General features: G+C 40.9%; 1 protein-coding gene across 1 annotated transcript; it reads right to left on the reverse strand.

Annotated features, from left to right (window-relative positions):
• Positions 1-2464: 2464 nt before the first annotated feature.
• Positions 2465-17946, reverse strand: NNMT (nicotinamide N-methyltransferase). The gene is made up of 3 exons (XM_027081867.1): positions 17689-17946; positions 16502-16709; positions 2465-2930 (listed from the first exon to the last, which is right to left on the reverse strand). The coding sequence occupies exons 1-3, from the start codon at positions 17840-17842 to the stop codon at positions 2498-2500; spliced, it is 795 nt and encodes a 264-aa protein (XP_026937668.1). The 5' UTR covers positions 17843-17946; the 3' UTR covers positions 2465-2497.
• Positions 17947-21888: the final 3942 nt, after the last annotated feature.

A 21888-nucleotide genomic window follows, 5' to 3' on the forward strand; every position in this document is an offset into this window, starting at 1 on the left:
ACAGGCACAGGCAGAGTAGAAAGATGGATATGACCGGGATGCCTGATCATGCTGTACAGCCACCACTTTCTCCTGCAAGTGCCTACGTCTGCGTTTCTTCTTTGTGAGATTAATAAACCCCTATTTTTTAAACCATTTTTTAGTCAGATGTTCCGTCAATCAGACAGTCTCCAGCCCATTATCCTGTTATAGTGCCTTCATAGCTCTGATCGCTATCAGAAAGTATCTCATTCATTGATTAGTTTCCTTATCTTCCTGTCCCCCCACTTCCTCTTCTAGAACATAAACTCCCAGAACAGGGTTCTAACCTCCGCTATTCACTGCTCTGTGCCCAGAGCCTAGACCATGTCTGGCCAAAGGGTTGGGGAATCCCAATATAATCCCAAGAGGCTCACAGTTCAGTGGGGAAACAAAAAGTGTTACCATAAATGTCATCTTAGAGGTAAAAATCACAGAAGACTAATCTGCTCAGGGACTGTGCCTTACAAAGCTGTTGTGGGCCATCTGGTCTCAGCTTCTTCCCCTGGCATCCAACCCCCCTCTTCCCCCCCACCAGCCAAAATTGCATAGGTCAAAGTAGAAAACCTATCGTTTGAAAGCTTGCTTTAAAAAGGAATTGCTGTTTTTAAAAGAGGTTGAAACCAGGAAATCCTGTTTTAAAAGTAGGCTTATGTTTTCCTTTGCTGTTATGCAAATGTAAGCAAGGGCCATTGCCTTGAGTGGGCTGCGGGGTAACCAAATGCAGACGTTTTCAGACGCTGTGACCTTCATTCTGGGTGGAGGTAGATGGCACAGTTTTGGGAGAGCCCAGTCTCCACAGACTTTGCTGCTTCCTTGGAGCCTGGGTGACTGGGGCTGGCTGCTGGGGCGCTAAGGGGGCTGCCTTCTGGGAACAGTTACTTGGAGAAAGGATGCGCAGGTCTGACCCTCCCCACCTGCTTACAGGAACAGAGCTGGACTTGGCCTTCTTGATGCAGCCTGGACTGGCCTGTTAGTGACCTTCAGGACAGAATCTCTAGACCTGGTAAACAGGTTAGAATGTTGTGATGTGAATGTCCTATGATAATTGAACAGTTGGAAATGTCTCGGAAATGGACCAATACTGTGTCATTTACAACCAAGTAAACAAAAATGTACTGGTGTTGGACTCTCCTGCCCTGATGTGATTGTCATTACATGTCGGGGGGAGTGGGGAGGAAGGACGCTCCCTTGTGAGAAGCAGAAATGTCCACTGTCAGTAATCCTAGGAAGAGAGAAATCTTGGGATGAGAAATGAAGACTAGAGAAAGGGGCCTCAGACCAGGGTGAAGAGGAAACTCCTTCTCTCTCTCTCGGGTAGGGGAAGGCAAACTGTTTTTTTATAAACATCCAAATAATAGATATTTTAGGCTTTTCAGGCTATACATACAGTTGCTCTCATAATTACTCAGTTCTACCATCACAGCAGGAAAACAACCACAGACAGTACACAAATGAATGGCCATGGCTGTGTTCCAATAAAACTTTACAAAATGGGCAGCAGGCTGGATTTGGCTCCTGGGTCGTAGTTTGTCAACTTCTGTTTTAGAGCCTCGGGGTGACGGGCATAGGACCCAGAAAGGGTGGTCGTGCCATATGGAGGTATGCTAAGTAGATGAGTAGATGCTTGGCCAACAGTTATGCCAACAGGCTACCTTCCAGGACCCTCTACAGATGCGGGCTCTGAGATACTTGTTTCTTTCTTTCTTTTTTTCTTTTTTGGCCACACAGCGTGCCTTGCGGGATCTTAGTTCCCTGACCAGGGATTGAATCCAGGCCCTCAGCAGTGAAAGCATGGCGTCCTCACCACTGGACCACCAGGGAATTCCCAAAGATACTGGTTTCTAATAGCACCTGTAAGACAGGGTCTCTTTTCTCTCTTGCTAACTCGTAAACTTCTCTTCAGGTATAAAAGTCACAGCCTTGGCTCAGGTGTGTTGAGGGAAGTAAAAGAAAGGCCTACCCCATTCTTGAGACCAAGAGGCAAAAGTGACAGCTGTTCTCTGACCCTGGGTGGTGGTAGCACCAGTAGACCCCAGAGGAGGACACGGTTCCCAGAGAAGGCAAGAAGTGAAGAACAGGGGAAGCCTGTTCCTGGGAGAGAAGAAGGCATCAGGGCCTCCAGGAAATGAGGAGTGAATAACTGCAGACACTTCTCTGTAGGCATGTGTGGGCTTAAGCCATCATAACTGGGATATTCAAGGAAAATGAGGTATTCTTTTGTAATCATAGGCAGTGAAGACTAGACATGCCCATTTGTCATGTTGGAGTCCTCATAACACCAGCACACATGGGGAGCACAGAGTAGGTGGTCAACCAATGGTTCCTAGGCAGACTGACCACTCCAACCCTGCCCTAGATGAACCATTGGGCCCCAGCCATTAGCCTCTACTCAGAACAATGACCATGGCAGTTAGAACCAAGGATTGAAGTCAACTGGGTAAGCCAGAGGAATTGCTTTAATGGCGATCCCAAGGTATCATACAGATGTGCTCAGCTTCCGCCCCACCAGGGAGAAAAGCCCTTCATTGCTGGCCATGTTGGAAGAGTAACTTTGGGAAATCACTTCAAACTGTTCAATGGTGTAGCCGGCCTCCCTCACGGCAGCCTCCACTGCCTCCCGGCCCAGGCAGAGGCTGGAGAACCTCTGCTCGCCGATCATGTAGTAGCTGCTCTTCAGAGCGTCCACGAGCACCAGGAAGCCCCCCGGCTTCAGCAGGCTGCCGAGGTTCCTGAGGGCCGCGCGGTAGGCAGGGAGGTCCGGGCAGGCGGCGTCCAGGCACAGCGTGCTGAGCAGGCAGTCGGCCGGGGGCAGTGGGACAGCCCCCAGAGGCCAGCTCTGAGTCACGTCACACTTCAGGACCTGCTTGATCGCCCGCCTCAACTTCTCCTCCTTCTCTGGCCCCTTGACTCTGAAACACACAAACCGACAAAGATCACTGGCTACCCCACTCGTGGGAACCCCAGATCTCTTAGGTCAGGAATGAAAATGGCAGTGTTGTCCCAAAGGGTATAACCTTAGGGCCATCCCTGTTGTAAAAACAGATAAAGAAGAAATGAGGGACCATTTTGGTATCTGAAGGTGACCATAGTACCTTGTGCTGGGTTAAATCTTTTTACAAAGTAAATAATAATATGGAAATGATAATAAAAATACCTAGTTGCCTGCTTCTACAGTGGACTGCCCCCATGAAATTCTTCTTCTACTGCTTAGAATAGTGCCTACATCATTTATTATTGTTGTTATTATTATTAGCCTTGTTCCCTCTACCAAACTGTAAGGTAGTGACTGTTTGGCCACATATATCAAGCAATAATGGTTTAAATGCAGAAATGGTATCTTTGTAGTAGCTACTGATGAATAGGAGGTCATCCATAGACATTCGTAGAAACGGTTGATCATGTCACACAGCTGTGGCCAGGGCCTTTCTGGAAAGATGAAAACTCCTTGTTTCCATTCTCAGGCTCCAAAAGATATTGCAGATAGGGAGGATGTTTCCTGATGGAGATAGTTTTCTTGGTAGCCTTGCTAGGAATCCTATCCTTTTCTGCCAAATCAATGGGTTTCTTGAGAGAAAATTCGTTAATGACAGGAGAAAAGGCAAGGGCAGGAGATGGAATCCAGTGCCTCAGATCCTTTTGGAATTTATCAGTGGAGGAATAAAGGAACAAACTAACCAATGAACAAAATTAAATAAACACGTAGAGTAAGCAAGAGAAACTGGAGAAAGGGAACAGACAAAGGAAAAGAAGTAGCAGAAAATCAGAGAGGTAAGACAAAGAGAGGAATCGCTGAGTGTACAAAGTGCCCAGAAGGCCACTGAGTCCAAATAGTATAAGTGATGATTGAGTATCCAACACTTTGAGGAAGTTAATCAACAAAGCACCAGGGTTGCAAATCCAGGCTTATGTGCAAGAAACACACAGTCGCTGGCTCCAGAGAAGACAGCCACTCAGGCAACGATGCTGGATAGAGAGAACGGAGGATGGCCCAACATCAGAGCAAATGAGAGAGATTTATACTGGGACCATTTCTGGTCATGAGGAAAAGTTGATGGTTTAAAGAAAACTTGGAGATTTACCTCCAGGTAGAATGATTTGAGATAACAGCAATTAGCTGTGGGCATCCTATTTAAATACTTAAAATCTAAAGCCTAGTGTGTATAATCAGTTATTTACAAACATCCTTTAATTGTGTTATAATTTTCCATTTAAGAAGCTTAATAAGCATAAGAAAAGATGCTCAATATCGCTGACATCAGAGAAATGAAAATCAAACCATGAGATACCACTTTGCACCAACTAGGATGATTATAATAAAAAAGACAGATAATAACTAAGTGTTGGCAAGGACATGGAGAAACTAGAACCTACATACACTGTTGGTGAGATGGTACAATGGTCCAGCTACTTTGGAAAACAGTCTGGAAGTTCCAAAAAAAAAAAAAAAAGGTTTAACATAGAGATTTAACATGACCCAGGAATTCTGTTGGTTTTTTTTTTAACATCTTTATTGGAGTATAATTGCTTTACAATGGTGTGTTAGTTTCTGCTTTATAACAAAGTGAATCAGCTATACATACACATATATCCCCAAATTTCCTCCCTCTTGCGTCTCCCTCCCACCCTCCCTATCCCATCCCTCTAGGTGGTCACAAAACACCGAGCTGATCTCCCTGTGCTATGCGGCTGCTTCCCACTAGCTATCTATTTTACATTTGGTAGTGTATATATGTCAATGTCACTCTCTCACTTCGTCCCAGCTTACCCTTCCCCCTCCCCGTGTCCTCAAGTCCATTCTCTATGTCTGTGTCTTTATTCCTGTCTTACTCCTAGGTTCTTCATAACCATTTTTTTTTAATTAGATTCCATATATATGTGTTAGCATACGGTATTTGTTTTTCTCTTTCTGACTTATTTCACTCTGTATGGCAGACTCTATGACCAGGAATTCTAATCATAGGATTATACCCAAGAGAAATGAAAACATGTGTCCACACAAAATCTTGTCCATAGTATTTATAGCAGCATTATTCATAATAGCCAAAAGATGGAAACAACCCAAATGTCCAACAAATTATGAATAGATAAATAAAATGTGGTCTATCCATACAATGGAATATTATTCAGTAATAAAGAGGAACGAACAACTGACACAGGCTACAACATGGAAGAACCTTGAAAACATGATGCTCAGTGACAGAAGCCAGACACAAAAGACCACAGATTGTACGATTCCATTTATATGAAATATCTAGAAAAGACAAATCTGTAGAGACTAAAAGCAGACCAGTAGTTGCTCGGGGCTGAGAGGATTGGGGAAAGGAGAATGATTGCTTATGGGTATAGGGTTTCTTTGGGGAGTTATGAGATGTTCTAAAATCGTGCTGAGGATCTCACAATTCTGTGAACATACTAAGGACTACTGAATGGCACCCTTTACGTGGGTGAATCGTATATGTGAATTTTATCTCAATAAAGCTGTTCTATTAAAAGAGAGAGAGAGAGGACTTGCCCGCTGGCGCAGTGGTTAAGAATCCGCCTGCCAATGCAGGGCACACGGGTTTGATCCTTGGTCTGGGAAGATCCCACATGCCGCGAAGAAACTAAGCCCGTGCACCACAACTACTGAGCCTGTGCTCTAGAGTTCACGTGCCACAACTACTGAGCCTGTGCGCCACAACTACTGAGCCTGTGCTCTAGAGTCCGTGAGCCACAACTACTGAAGCCTGCGCGCCTAGAGCCGGTGCTCCGCAACAAGTGAAGCCACTGCAATGAGAAGCCCGTGCACTGCAACAAAGAGTAGCCCCTGCTCGCCACAATTAGAGAAAACCTGCTCGCAGCAACGAAGACCCAGTGCGGCCAATAAATAAATAAATATTTTTTTAAAAAAATGCCAACCAAAATATTAAAAAAAAAAAAAAAAAAGAGGGCTTCCCTGGTGGCGCAGTGGTTGAGAGTCCACCTGCCGATGCAGGGGACACGGGTTCGTGCCCCGGTCCAGGAAGATCCCACATGCCGCGGAGCGGCTGGGCCCATGAGCCATGACCGCTGGGCCTGCGTGTCCGGAGCCTGTGCTTCGCAACAGCAGAGGCCACAGCAGTGAGAGGCCCGCATACTGCAAAAAAGAAAAAAAGAGAGAGAGAGAGAAAAAAAAAAGCTTTGCAAGATATTACTTTCAGGGAATTCCTACTGACCAATAAACTGGGAGATACAGGAAATGATAATTTCCTTTGACTGGGTCTACCTGTTCCCCTTCTTCGAGTAGAAATGGTAGTAGGGTGACAAATTTGTCCTAGTGGTCTGCACTTTTCTGGTTTTTGCACTGAAAATCCCATGTCCTGGGAACCGGTCTCAGTCCTGGACAAACCAGGAGGGTTAGTCGTTCTAAAAATAGGGAAATCACTTACAAAGCTTCCACCCCACCTGACAGAGCATGCATAATTTGACAGATCATTTTAAGAATAAAAAATAATAATTCAACATTATGAAAGTCTGTGTGAAACATGGCTTTGAAGAGGTAAATTAATCTAGAATAGAAAAAATTCAAATAACCTATCCTCACCTATGGATAACTTAAGTGTATACAAAAAGCTAAACAAGTGACAATGTAGTGTTCTTTTGAACGTGTCTAGAGATGATGCTGTCTCTTGGGAACATTATGGTAATCTGTATTTAAGTGATTACGTCAGAGGCTGGTTGGACCTCTGGGCCCTACTGTGTATGAAGCTATTTTAAAAACACAAGTTGCCACAGAACTAGTACTTGCCAGTTAGATGATGATGGAAATTGTTCCCAAACTGTGAGACATACTGTGAAATCTGGAAAGCTGGCAGAGAAGGTGCCAATTTGAGAGGGAAATTTGTTAGAAACACCCACTGTTGTGGATACCTGCTTGTCTTCGGACGCACTACAAACACTGGTGAACTCAGTTGCTGAGGCAGCCATGTAAAGATTACACCTCAGGGCTCCTCGGGGCCTGTGATACACCTGCAACGAAATGGACTCACCTGGAGACACAGGCAATTACCACTCAGCTTCATGTTTAGCTCAAGGGGTAGGGAATAAATACACACCAGAAAAATGTTATGCAGTTTTACAGAAAGCTAACCACCGTGTGGCCATTTCTCTAGCTCTAAAGATCTAGCCTTTCAAAGGAATCAATATGCCAAAAAAAAGGAGCCGCATCCTCTGTAAATATGCTGTTTATAAAAGCCTGAAGGAACTGGGGAGGGAGAGGGGGAGGAAAGGATAGCATGGGACTCCTGGGAAGAACACTTCGTAAGATTGTCTGTCTGGACCCTAGGTAGTTATCCTGAGATTTAAAGCAGGATCTTCCTGCCCTGACGCTGCAAGGCGGGTGGTGAATCAGAATCCCCTGGACATGTTTTTTGCATTCCACTTACCTCCCCAAGCCCCATCCCCAGAGGTTCCATCAGGCCCTCCTGAGGGAAAACCATCAAGACGTGTAAAGGAAACGAAAAGCTGAATAAGCTTGGATGTCAATGTGAGAATTGTAAGAGCAAAAGGACTCATCACTGGTGAACCTTCGATACAGGCCACAGCTGAGTGACGCTAGGAGGCAACGTCTGGAAAGCAAAATGCATGCAGTCCCTTCTTTTATAAATATTTTTTGACCTTCTATTGTGCGCCAGGAAGAGCACCGGGCATTGGAGACCTAAGATGGGTCAATGAGAAACAAATCCTATCCTCATGGAGATTACAGTCTGGTGTGGGAGGAAGACATAATCCAATGATCACCCACAAAACTGAAACATTAAAGCTGTGATGAATGCCAGGCAGGAGGGGCACATGGCTCTAAGAGAAGAATACTAGGAGCTTGACTCAGTGTAGAAGCATCAGGGATAGCGCCTCCAGAAAGGAGTCAGGTGAGCAGAGAAACAGAGGATAAATAAGTAGGAGTGAACTGGACCAAAGAGAGTAGGGAGGGAGGAGGATACTCCAGTAAGAGGAAATAGCAAGAGCAAAGGCCCTTTGGTGGGAAGAAACATGGAGAGGAGAATGCCAGTGTGGCTGAACCTCAGAAAACAAAACAGGGCATGGCAGAACGGGAGGCAAACAGGTAAGCTCCCACCCATTGACATGGAAGCTGCTAGTCTGGGGACCACAAGACAGGTGCCAGACTAGACAGGGCTTCGTGGACCATGTTAAGAATTTTGCTTTTTATCCTAAAAGCCATGGGGAGATATTAAGGGGGTGCTAAGGAAAGGAGTGATATGATCAGGTTTATACTTTGAGGCAATCAATTTGGGACAAGAATGGAGGTGGGAGGCCAGTTAGGAAGGAGAGGTTGGTAGCTTGGACCAAGAAAACAGCTTGCATGGAAAATACTGGAAGAAATATACTGGCTTAAGAGGAACTCAGGAAGTGAATTGGACAGAACTTGCTGCTGGTCATGAAACATGACTGACAGGGAGATGACAGGACTGACTTCCAGGTTTCTGGCTTCTCCAATTAATTATATGATGATGCCATTCAAGGAGATAAGAATACCAGAAATAAAGCAGATTTGGGGAAGATCATAGCTCTATTTTGGGCACATTAAGTTTGAGATGCTTTGACACACAGGAATAGAAATGTTTACCATTTGAAGAAATGGACAGTTGAAGGTTTTTCGTCCTGTTAATTTCCTCCAAGAGATAATGCAGTGAGAGCCCGTGCTCAAGAGAAAGACATCCTTGTAAAAGGCAAAAGCTTTTCCCAGTCATCCCTGAGACAATCATCATGACCACCAAGGTGGCAAGTTTGAGAAAGAATATCAATCTTTTACAAGACTTGGGAATACAGGGATGCTTTGGGATAGAGGCATTTCACTAGTTCACAGAACAAATTTGGCACAGGTGTGTCTATTGGGCGCCCTAGACAACATCTTTCTCAATAGATAAGAAAATCTTTGTATGGAAAGTATTTATTTCAGAGAACCGCCACCTCTACAGGTGCTCAAGCTTTCTCCTGTCAGGTACACGGAGCTAAGTGGAGGAGCTGCTGTCTGTAGAGGCAACCAGGAGGGGCTCCAACTTCCCCAGACCCCTGCCCCAAGGGCTGAGGGCTGAGGAGAACCTGCAGAGCACACCTCTAACACATCCCCACCAGCGTGTCCTGACATACCTGTTGGGGAGCTCCCTTCCAAACACCAGTGCTTCTCAAACTGTTAAATGCATACAGTCCCCTGCAGATCTTGTTAAAATGCAGATTCTGATTCTGTAGGTAGGCCTGAGAGTCTGCATTCCTAATAAGTTCCCAGATGATATGGAAGCTGCTCATCTGTGGACCACAAGGCAACGTGTTCCAGGTTCCAGGTGCCAGAGGTAAGTTAATGCTGTTTCTAGGACTTCTTAAGGTGACGCTCATTTTCCTTGCTTCGTTCTTGAGTAGTTAGTTATATCTTAGTATTTGACTTGCTGACTTGATGAATATGTATAGTGTGAGACAAGAATTTGGTACCAGTGTCTTACAACTTTTCGGATAATTGTAAAAATGAGTGGTATCTAAATGTCTGAGTCACACTCCAGAGGAACAGGAGGAAGAGTAAGTAGACAGCTCAAATTGTCTCTGGAAGCAGTCAGCATAAGAAATAGCTTCAGATAAAGAAGAAATAATCTCAGGGGAAATAGGTTATGGGTTGATAGAGGAACTTGAAGATGCAAGAAAGACATTAGTTGAATGGGATCACTATCATTCTCAAAACAGTTGAAGCCACAGGATCTAGCAGAAGGATAAGGGTGAGAATGCAGAATTTTACCACCAAAAATACAGTTCCTTAGTCTGACAGAGTGATTGGGAAGGGACAGTGTCTCAGGAACAATTGTTACGAGCTGACGATTCTCGCTTGAGATAAGTAATGCTTTCAGTATCCTGCTAGATGTTAAGGGTTCATTTCTGAATAAGATGGAAAGGCTTGTGATAGCTAGGGAAATTGAGAGCAAAGTTCTAAAAGCCTCTTGACGCATGATTTGGTCCTTGGAAAGATGTGCTGTCTGACAACAACTAAGAACTTTTTGATAAACTTTCCCTGATATTCTATAAGTCCTGGGAAATTCCTTATTTAATAATTTTGAATATTGTCTAAATCCTCATCACTACAGTTTTCTTCTAGTTAATGTCAATTTCATTCTGTGAAATCACATAGTCCATTTAAAAAGTTTGAAATTACTGTTATCTTGAAGAACATATGTGATGTTTGAAGGCTCTAGCCAGCATAAAATTCTAAGTAAGGGGTTTACAGGTTAAAATGGCATGTGAAAAGAGCCTCTCTTGATTTCTTACTTAATGCGGTGTAATAATGTGGAGCAATGTTTAAGCAATATTAAACAATTTTACAATGTTGCTCATGAGTAAGGGCACCAAAAATACCTTCCCAATATTCATGGGTGTAGGAAATATGTCACATTTGCGTTCTTCTTGAAAAAGGTCCAAAGACTTACTCGGTTGACTATGACATGAATCGGAATTAAAAACTCAACAACTAAAAAAATCCTATAAAATGAGCATCAAATACATCCATATAATTGCAAATATGATTACAAACTGAGAGCATATGATGTTCAAAGAAAATATAAAAATACTTTAAATTACAATATTTGGATTTAAAATCTCAAAGTTTAACAATAAACTTTGAGAAGGAAGATGCCAGAAGGACTTTGGGTGTCAAAAATTGTTAAATTCCTCATATTACGAGGAAGAAAAGAATTATTGATTCTTACCTGATATTGATAAGCTGAGAGAATTTGTCTCCAGCAGAAATACATTATACAAAAACACTAAAAGAAGTTCTCCAGGTGAAGGGAAATGATGTCAGATAGAAGCCTAGATCTGTAGAAAGGAGTGAAGAATACTAGACAGGACAGATTTGTGGATAAACACAGAAGACTTTATATATATTTATTGAAAATACTACTGACTGATGTGAATATACTTAAAACTACAAAACTGTACACTTAAAGAATTAAGGTGATAAATTTTATGATGTGTGTTTTCTTAACCAAAATTAAAAATAAAACAATAAAGCAAATAAAAGCACTACTGACTGCTTAAAGCAAAAATTATAACAGTGTATTATAGTGTTACAGTTTATACAGAATAAATATATGACAACAAGTGTATAAGGGGCAGGAGAGTGGGTTATAGGAATTACACTGTTGTAATATCTTACATTGTTCATGAGATGTTGCAAATATATTATGTAATTTCTAGAAAAATCATGCGCATGCATGCACACACACACACACAAAACACAAAAGAGGTCAACAGAGGAGATAAAAGTCAATAGAGGAGATAAAGGCATACTAAAAATGTGTATAATTATACTATATAAATGGAAAAACAAAAAATATTTCATTCACCAACAAGAAGCAGGACAAAGGTACAAATGAACACCAAACAGATGGGATAAATAGAAAATATATACCAAGATGGTAGATTTAGACTCAGCCATACAATATCACTAATTACATTAAATGTAAATTGAGTAAACAATCCAGTTAAAAGGTAGAAATTGTCAGGTTGGATTGAAAAGCAAGACCTACTACATGTTATTTGAAAACAAGTCATTTTAAATATAAAAACACGGACAGGTTGAAAACAAAAGGGTAGAAAAAGCTATACCATGTATATTATTTATCGATTGTTACATAACAAATTATGCCCAAACTTAACAATTTAAAATGACAAACATTCATCTCACAGTTTCTGCAGGTCAGATACTTGGGTACAGATTAGCTGAGTGTCTCTGGTGCAAGGTCCCTCATGAGACTGCAGTGTTGGCCAATCTCAGAGTTGTCCAGTGTCATCTGAAGGCCCACCTGGGGGTAAATTTGCTTCCAAACTCACTCCTTAGGACAAGTGAGTGAGTGTAAGAGAGAGCACCCAATAGGGAAGCTGTACTCTCTTCGTATCCTAATCTCAGAATTGATGTCCCATCACTCTACAGCACCATATTTGTTAGAATCCAGTCATTAAATCCAATGGATATTCATGGGGAGAGAATTAAGCAAGAGCATGAATACATGAAGTGAAGATTAGTGGGGACCATCTTAGAGGCCCCTACCACCTTATGCCATCAGCAAGAATAAGAAGGTTGGTGTGGCCATATTAATATCAAAGTTGACTTCAAAACAAAGTGTATTACTGGAGGTAAAGGGAGATATAATGATAAAATAGTCAATTCATCAAGAAGACATAACAACCCTAAAAGTGTATGCTGCTGATAACAAGCTTCAAAATGCATGAAGCAAATGTTGACAGAATTATGAGCAGCAAGAGATGAATCCACAATCATAATTTGAGATTTTTAACATCTCTCTCTCCCAGTAATTGATAGAATAAGTAAACAAAAAATCATGTAGAGAATTTGAACAATATTATCAATCTACCTGACTGAATTAATATTTATAGAAACGACACCAACAACTGGACAATATACATTCTTTTCAATGTAGAGCACATAGAAGGTTCACCAAATAGATCATATGCTGGGTCACAAAATAAAACTCTGACTACAATGAAATTTAATTGCAAACCAGTAACAATATCTAGAAAAAAAATCCCAACAATTTTGGAAATTAAGCAACACAATTACAAATAATGGATGGTCAAAGAAGAAATCACAAAGAAAATTAGAATATATGCTGAATTGGATAATAACAAAAATATGACACATCAAAAATCATGGGATGCAGCTAAAAGAGTGCTGAAGGAAAGTGTGAGAATAAATGACCTAAGCTTCTATCTCAAGAAGCTAGAAAAAGAAGAGCATATTAAAACTAAAGTAAGTGAAAGACAGAAAATAAGAAAAATAGGAGTAGAAATCAGTGGAATACACAATGGACAACTGAGAAAATCAACAAAGCCAAGAGCTGGTTCTTTGAAAAGATTAATAAAATGTATCATCTCTAACAAGATCAATCAAGATTAAAAAAAAAAGACAAATTGCCAATTCTAGAATGAAAGAGGGACAATCACCAAAGATCCTACAGACATTAAAAGAGTAATAAAGGGATATTGTAAAAAAAACTTTATGACAATAAAGTTGACAACCGAGATGTAAAGGACAAATTCCTTGAAAAATAGTACTTATCAAAACAGACAAAAGAAGAAATAGACAATCCAAATAGTCATTAAAGGAATACTCTTCTTAATAAAAAACTTCCTCACACAGGAAGAAACCTTCATGTTCAGATAGCTTCATTGGTGAATTCTATCAATCATTTAAGGAAGAAATAATACAAACTCCTTCAAAAATTAGGGGAGGAAGAAACACTTCCAAATTATTATACGAGTTAGCATCATGCGGATATCAAAATCTGCCAAGCATATAACAAGAAAATAGATTTATAGCTCAATATCCCTCATAAATATAGATGCAAAAATCCTTAAAAAATATTGGCAAATCACATCCAGTAATACATAAAAAGATTACTACTTCATGACCAAGGGTTTTATGCCAGTTTGGTTTAAATACCAAAAATCATCCAACATAATTCATGTTCTCAGAATATGGAGAAACATCACATGACCATCTCAGTAAATGCAAAAAAAATTTGTGACAAATTTAAACATTTGATTAAAACCCCCCAAGAAACTAGAAATACAAGGGAACTTAGTCTGATAAAGAATTTCTATGAAAAACCTATAAATAATGTCATTCTTAATGATGAATCATTGAACATTTTTTCCTTAGATATGGAAAAAAACACAAATGTCTGTCCTTATCATTTTTGTTCAACATTGTTTTGGTGGTCCTAGTCAATGTAATAGGGCATAAAAAATAAAGGCATAAAGTTGAAATAGAAGAAGTAAAAGTATTTTTATTTGTATATCATATAAGAATGTACATAGAAAATACTATGGAATCTACCAAAAATGATTAAAATTAATTAGCACAATATTTTGTAATAAACTATAATGGAAAAAAATAGAAAAAAGAATATAGATATATACATATATATGTTAAATGAATCACTTTGCTGTACACCTGAAACCAACACAAGTATTGTAAATCAACTATATTTCAATATAAAAAATAAAATAAAATATGAAATTAATGAAGTCAGCAAGATCTAATATACAAAAAATCAATTGTACATCTATATACTAGCAGATGAAACTAATAAAATGAAATTGAAATTTAAAAGATACAATCAACAGTAGCATTAAAAAACATGAAACACAGGGACATTTTAACAAAATATATGCAAAATATGAGAACTGAGAGAAACTGAAGTCCTAACTAAGTGTAGAGACAAACCATGTTCATGGACTGGAGATGCAATATATCCATTCTCCTAAATTGATTTGTAAATTCAAAGAAATTACAATAAAAATCTCAGTAAACTTTTTTTCTTTTTTTGCGGTACGCGGGCCTCTCACTGTTGTGGCCTCTCCCGTTGCGGAGCACAGCCTCCAGACGCGCAGACTCAGCGGCCATGGCTCACGGGCCCAGCCACTCTGCGGCATATGGGATCTTCCCAGACCGGGGCACAAACCTGTGTCCCCTGCATCGGCAGGCGGACTCTCAACCAGTGTGCCACCAGGGAAGCCCTCAGTAAACTTTTTTTGAAGAAATCTACAAGTTTATTCTGAAAGTAATGGCACTAAATTTGCCAAAATATCTTGCAAAGTACGAAGTTGGAGGACTCAAACTCTCTGATTTCAATACTTACTATCCCTGGTAAAGGGAATAAAAGACCAAAAAACCCAGTGGAAGTTTAGTGACTCAGCATGATACCAAAAAGTTTAATTGGGAACACAAGGTAAAACTTCTATTCATACTTCTGTACTATAAGGAATTGTACCACCAATGAGTCATCTTGATAACTTAGATTTGACAATCCACATTTACTACCAATAAGACAATGTAGCAACAGTAGGTAAGAAAATGAATATACAGTTTACAATACTCCTAATAAGCCGAAGCCAGCAGACCTTTAAAAGAAAATGGGAGCGTTAAAGAAATAGAAGCAGAATTTAGAGACATTTTCAGAAGAGAACTTGACTCAGGAATAAACAAAAGTTGGTAAATAGATGGGAATCAAATATAAGTGCAAGTATAGAAACATGAATTGACCATCAATCACTCCAGAAGAACATGGAGGTAGGCATACTCCTGAGCGACAGGTTGAGAACACATGATTTTATATTCATACTTGGGATTCAGGAATGGTACCTCAATCCCCCTGTTGTTCGAGTTCAGGAACATGGGAGTCATCCTTGTTACTTCCCTTTCCTCATTCCCACTAACCAGTCACTACCAACTCTTATTCATTCTCTCTCAAAAATTCATCTTAAAACCTTCTGTCTCTCTCCATCACCTAGTCCAAGCCACCATCATCTCTCCCTTCTGCATCTCTTGTTCTCTAAACCTCCAATCAATTCTCTACACAATAGCCAGAGAGATCTTTGTAAATTTAAGTTGGGTCACATCACTCTCCTAGTTATACCTCTGATGTCTTCTTGTTACACTTGAAGTCCACAAGCATTAACTTGGCCTCGAAGGCCCTAAATGATTTGGCATGTGCCTGCCTTCCCTGATGTGAGCTCTAGGAGACAAGGGATCTCCTCTGCTAAACACTAGAACACAAAAGTGGTCTTTTTGTGCCATTTACAAAGGAGTCTCTGGGGTCTTGTCAATATTCATAGCAGCAAAGCCATGATGCTCCAGGCACTGATGGTCGGCTGGGCTGCAGAATGGGACAAGGGAATAACAAAGTGAAGTGCTCGACTCTTCACCTCTGGCTGGTAGTCTATTGCCAATTTCTTGCATGGGGAGAAATTAGTAATTTAAACAAACTTTTGCTTAAATTTACTTATAGATAGGGTACTATAAGATTTTGATCATTAGTTGTCAATATATAAAGCCCTAATTTTATGGATGGTGAGTAACAAATTCTTTTCAAATAATTCCTTTATGCTGCTAATCTCAGTTTAAAAACCTAGTCAGATTTTTGTTATATCTGGTGGTGTCAGCATTAGCCACTTTCACAGCAGAGATCTATGCATTTGGATGGCTAGCAACAGAGTGTCACTAGGGCGGTAAGCCCTGACCTGAAACCTTCTAGCAAGGAGCTGGTTTGGCCTCTTACTTGAAGTTTTCCTAAAACAAGGTCCTACAGTATCTGGCCTGCACACTGCATCCATACACAGGCCTGGAAAGGTTTTGTGACCACTCATCTTGGCTCAGTAACCAACTCTTCAGTTTTTTCAGCTATGTCTTCTGCAGTTCTGGTGCACATACACACACACACATACATATGCACGTGCCTGCGCGTGCGCACAACACGCATGTGCTTCACTCTCGTTCTCTCTCTCTAGCTCTCTCTTTCTCCATTTGGATTTCTCTTTGGTCCCTCTGTCTCTGTTTCCTTTGCTTTTCAACTTGGACTCTAAGGATAATTTTTGGTTCTGAAAAATGAACTGGCGCACAGGTACCCTAAGAAAGCCAGGAAGAAGACCCGAGTTTCTCTACCTGTTCCCTTCAAGCTCACACACATAGGTCACCACTGGGGACCAGTCAAAGGCCCCTGGCTCCTTCTTCAGCCACTTCTCCAGCTCCCGCAGGTTCTGATCAGTATAGTCAGTGGCGATGATCTCCTTGAAGGATTCACAGGCAGAGAGGAGCTGATAGATGGTGGGGCCAGAGCCAATGTCGATCAGGAGGTCTCCCTTCACACCATCTGGTTTAGAGGAGGGAATGAGGAAGGGGGTCAGGCATAATATGGTGGCAGAGAGAGCTGATTTGCACTCTGTTTGCCAGGACTATGCTGGGGAGCCCCAAGGAGAGCCCCAAAGACAGACCATCTCTCTAGTCACCCCTCTTCCCTCAATGTCTCTTTTTAAAACATTTTTTACTTTCCATTCCCTATTCAAGGGTAGAGCATGTTGCTGGTATATTTTTAGCTCTAGGAGGAGGAAAAAAAAGATCTGCATCTGGTGTACAGACCCCTGATCCAGAAAGACTGCCACACAGGTAATGTAAAAACTATTAAGGAATGCTTTGAGAGAAAGTTAAATTTTTTTAAAAATTGAGTTTTTATAATGTCTTTCTCCAAAAAACATCCAGTTCTTCAAAAAGCATCCTCCCTTCATGGGAGGTCTTTATCTCACGCACATTCACAACATTCCTTTGAGTTAGGAATAGAATAATTACTAGAATCTTCATTTTTATTTATTTTTTTTGATGTGGACCATTTCTAAAGTTTTTATTGAATTAGTTACAATATTGCTTTTGTTTTATGTTTAAGTTTTTTGGCCATGAGACATGTGGGATCTTAGCTCCCCAATCAGGGATCAAACCCGCACCCCCTGCATTGGAAGGCAAAGTCTTAAACTACTGGACCATTAGGGAAGTCCCTAGAATCTCCATTTCTTAAGTGAAATGTCTGGCTAGTGACCTAGCAAATCAATGTAGAATCAAGGACAGAACTCCAGTTTTTAGATTATCCTCTTGCAGGGCCAAAGGAGATAACGGATATAAAAGCACTTTGTAAACTGTAAAGTATCCACCCCAATGTTAGTTTTTATCCAAGTTAAATGAATGGGTGATGCCCAAAGGGCTGTCAAATAACAATGATTAGACACAAGAGTTATGCCCTGAGACTCTCTCTATATGACTCACATTTGGAGGGGAGACACACAGACAACAGACAAACTTACCTAGGCAAAATATCTTGAAAAGATTTTTCAGAAGATGCCTAAGAATCTGTTTTTCTGCAGAGTGTCTGGACCCAAAGCTATAATATTTTTCTAGATAAGCCTGAGGGTTAAAATGGCTCAGATAAGTGTCCTTGGAGGTGAAGCCAGATTCCATTGTGTCTCGCTCCTGTGCCAACAGTCCACTGCCCTCCTTCTCGTCCCTCCAGAAGCCAGGGAGGCACCCTGCAGAAATTGTCTTCTTGAGTTTCTGGCTATCAATATTTCTTCCATCAGTTCAGCCCATCCCTTAAAGGTAGATGTTTAGTTAAACACTAACTGAGAGAAATATACCAGAAATGTTTTGGCAGTTCTAGGAAGTGATGAAATTCCTGGGGAAGGGAGCCTAAAAGAAGGGGGAAGGGGAAGGGGGAGGGCTATGAGCTGTATGCAATGCTCAGCCAAGGGGTGAAGTTCAGCTGCAAGGGACAAGAAGACTCACCTGGGCTCACCAGGGAAGTTATTTAACTCATAGAAGAACCTCTAGGTTCAGACAGATGCGTCACCTTCCCATGGCACCATCATTCTTCTTGCAATGATTCTCCCAGGAAAAAGAGTCACAAATAATGGTTTAAATTTAAACAACTTAAGAAAGAAAAGAAAAGAAAAAGGAAAAAGGGAAAGATGAGGAGAGGAAATGTGCTCAGGGCTAAGGTATGTTGGCTAAAGAAGGAATCTCAGATGAAGTCTCGAAAGAGAGTAAAATAGCAATTTTTAAAAACTAGATCAATTAACTCTCTCCTTGTACTCTACACACCCCTTCATCCCCTCTCTGTAGTCTGCAGCTTCACCATCCTCCCCAGTGCCATTTCTCAGCAACTGGAAAGCACCTCCTCCCCAGCCTCCCACTCTTTCTTGTCAATCCATATCCTGACAGTTCTTTCAAAGTGAACTTTAAGCCCTGTACTTCCTTAAAGAATTCCTTAAATTCCCAATTCTGAACTCATACTGCCCTTAGAATTAGTTCAACTAGCCAAGCACTTGATTTTGTGGTGTCATGTATTTGTTTCTGGTTTTGTCTGTGTCAATTTTACTTCCCAAACTAAATTTTACATGTATGATGCACTAAAAAACCACCTCCTTTAGATCAAGGACCATGGCTCGGTTCTCTTTATAACCCCTACTGCACATCACTGGGGGGTCTACCTAATAGGTGTTCAAAACACAGAGCGATTAGTTGACTGTTGTCATATTGTACCAAATGCAATTGCAGCAAATGCATGGTATTCCATGGGTGATGACTTAGTAAGGGCCCATTTGGTTACAAGGCAAAGAGACTCACACAAAGAAGCTCAGGGAATTATTAATAGGAGACTATAATGGAAATAAATTGCAGGGTATCTAACTGGGTCTCATGGACCAAAAAAATCATTAGGCAGCTAATCTCTCTCTCTTTCTTCCCCTTCATTTTCTTCATCATCTTCTTCCTCCTCCTCCTCCTCCTCCTCCTCCTTCTTCTTCTTCCTCCTCTTCCTCCTCTTTCTTCTTCTTCTCCTTCTTCTCCTTCTTCTCCTTCTTCTCCTTCTTCTCCTTCTTCTCCTTCTTCTCCTTCTTCTCCTTCTTCTCCTTCTTCTCCTTCTTCTCCTTCTTCTCCTTCTTCTTCTTCTTCTTCTTTTTCTTCTTCTTCTTCTTCTTCTTCTTCTTCTTCTTCCTCTTCTCCTCCTTCTCCTTCTCTTTCTCCTTCTCCTTCTCCTTCTTCTCTCTCTCTCCCCCCGTCCCTTCTGTGCAAACTGGCTTCTTCTTTTGAGCATCCACTATACACATGGCTCCATTCTGGCCATTCCATATGGTGGCCCTGGCCCCTGAGCTTAGAGAACCTTCTGACTCATCTCCTCACAGCTGGCTGACTATGTCTGCATGGTGGTGGTGGGGGAGTAAAGGATCTTTTCACCTCCCATTGCAGCAACTGATATGGGACAGACAAATTGGCTCAGGTTATTGCAACTGCTGGATCTTCAAAAGTCAAATCACAGACTTGAAGGATGTAGAATCAAAACAAGGTGTCTTTGGGAGTGGTTCTGAGGGGCTGCTGCACCACTGGTACTTCCTGCTTCTCCTGACTGCCCTGGGGATGGAATACAGCAGGAAGCATCCAGAACTCAGCCAAAAGACAGAAATTACCATCCTGATTTGCTACCAACAGTTTGTATGAAAATGGCAGTTAGAAAAACTAACTTCTGAGATTCTTAAGCCTCAGTTTGGTGTGTAAAATGGGGATAATAAGGGAGGAAAAAATTCTCCTCTATCCCCTTAGGGTCTCTTTCTGGACCTAAGAATTAAATGGACATAAGACAGGTTAACAGGAGAAAAGAATATACATTTAATAAATTTTTTTACATGTACAAGGGTGTCTTCACAAGAGAATGAAGACCTGAAGATGTGACCAGAGCAGGGAGCTTTTAGAACTTTTAGACAAAGAAATAATAAATTTGTGAAGAATTGACAAGACAAAGCCGTTTGGGGTAGGATACTAAATGGTAGAGAAGTAACTAAGATGGTAAAGGTTGGTTCAACAAAGTTTGTTTGCATAGATTTCTCAGCCCCAAATTCCCTGTCTCTGGTGATTGAGATGTCTTCTTTCCTCCTGGTATAGGGAGGGTATCTTTCATATGGGAGTTTTATCTCCTGCTTTCAGGAAGAAAAAGAAGGGTCAGAGTATCCTTGTACCTGCTGTTTCTTTCTTTAAAAAATAAATTTATTTATTTTATTTATGGCTGTGTTGGGTTTTTGTTGCTGTGTGCGGGCTTTCTCTAGTTGCGGTGAGCTGGGGCTACTCTTCGTTGCGGTGCGTGGGCTTCTCATTGCGATGACTTCTCTTGTTACGGAGCATGGGCTCTAGGTGTGTGGGCTTCAGTTGTTGTGGCACGAGGGCTCAGTAGTTGTGGCTCGTGGCTCTCGAGCGCAGGCTCAGTATTTGTAGAGCATGGCTTAGTTGCTCCGCGGCATGTGGGATCTTCCCAGATCCACAGGCTTAAACATGTGTCCCCTGCATTAGCAGGCAGATTCTTAACCACTGTGCCACGAGGGAAGTCCTGTACCTGCTGTTTCTTAAGTGCCTTTAATTCAAAATAATGAATATGCCAAAGTGGTATATTTTAGGGTGATATATTTTGGTTTCCTTCAATAATATCTTTCCTATTCAAAGTTCTCTGTTCAAGGTATTGAGAAATTTAAATCATAGCTTCCCTTACATTGAATCCTTACATTGGGAAATGTACCCTATGCCCACTGATGGGCAATTTACCAGGGAGCTTTAAAACTAATGGTTCTATAGCTTATATGTGGCCTTGATACTGTTGTACCCCTTTCCCCTTTACCTTATAATTCATTTTTCCCACCCTTTTCAGAAGCAACCAAGGTTGATAGTCAGAATCAGATTTCACTATATATAGAAATCTGCTTCCTCATAAAGGCCCTCTACCCACTCTTACATGAATGTTTGTTATAATTATGAATGTTTGAGTGCACGTATATAGGAAGAAACAAAGATCAAGAAGGAAAGAGAAAGGGAAGAAAGAAGGGAGAGTGAAAGGGTGGGAAGGAAGGCAAAATGAAAGAAAGAAAGAAAATATGCCATTCCCATCTAATCAGGGAGCTTGGTCCACTGGTAGCTTCTCTTTGCATGTGGTCAGCTGATAAAGTATTTGGTTCATTATCTCAGGTCATGACCTCAAGAGAAAATAGTTCTAAAATATTTAGTGCACAAAAAAATCAAAGTAGTGGGACACTCTTTCCCCAAATACCATACCCTAGACTCCAGAGGCTAGATCAACTCTCTTCCTAGAATATACTATACAAACCCAAAACATGAACATTGCTTACATTTTTTTTAGAAAAAAGATTCTACATATTGATATATCAGTTTCCAGTAATAGGTCTGACTAGCTCTCAAGACATACCCTCTTTCTGAAAAGCACTAAAAGTATTATTGTAGATACAGCTATATCATATTTTTATACATTTTATTATATATATGTGTGTGTGTATATATATATATAACAGTAGAGAAGTTTAACCAACAAGATATAATTTTTAAAATTTATTTATTTTTGGCTGCGTTGGGTCTTTGTTGCTGTGTGCAGGCTTTCTTTAGTTTCGGCGAGTGGGCAGCTACTCTTCGTTGCAGTGTGCAGTCTTCTCATTGTGGTGGCTTCTCTTGTTGCA

The sequence above is a fragment of the Aethalodelphis obliquidens genome, unplaced genomic scaffold (genome assembly GCF_003676395.1).
Source record: "Aethalodelphis obliquidens isolate GAN/ISIS:26980383/991018 unplaced genomic scaffold, ASM367639v1 scaffold46, whole genome shotgun sequence".
NCBI classification, from domain to species: Eukaryota; Metazoa; Chordata; class Mammalia; order Artiodactyla; family Delphinidae; genus Aethalodelphis; species Aethalodelphis obliquidens.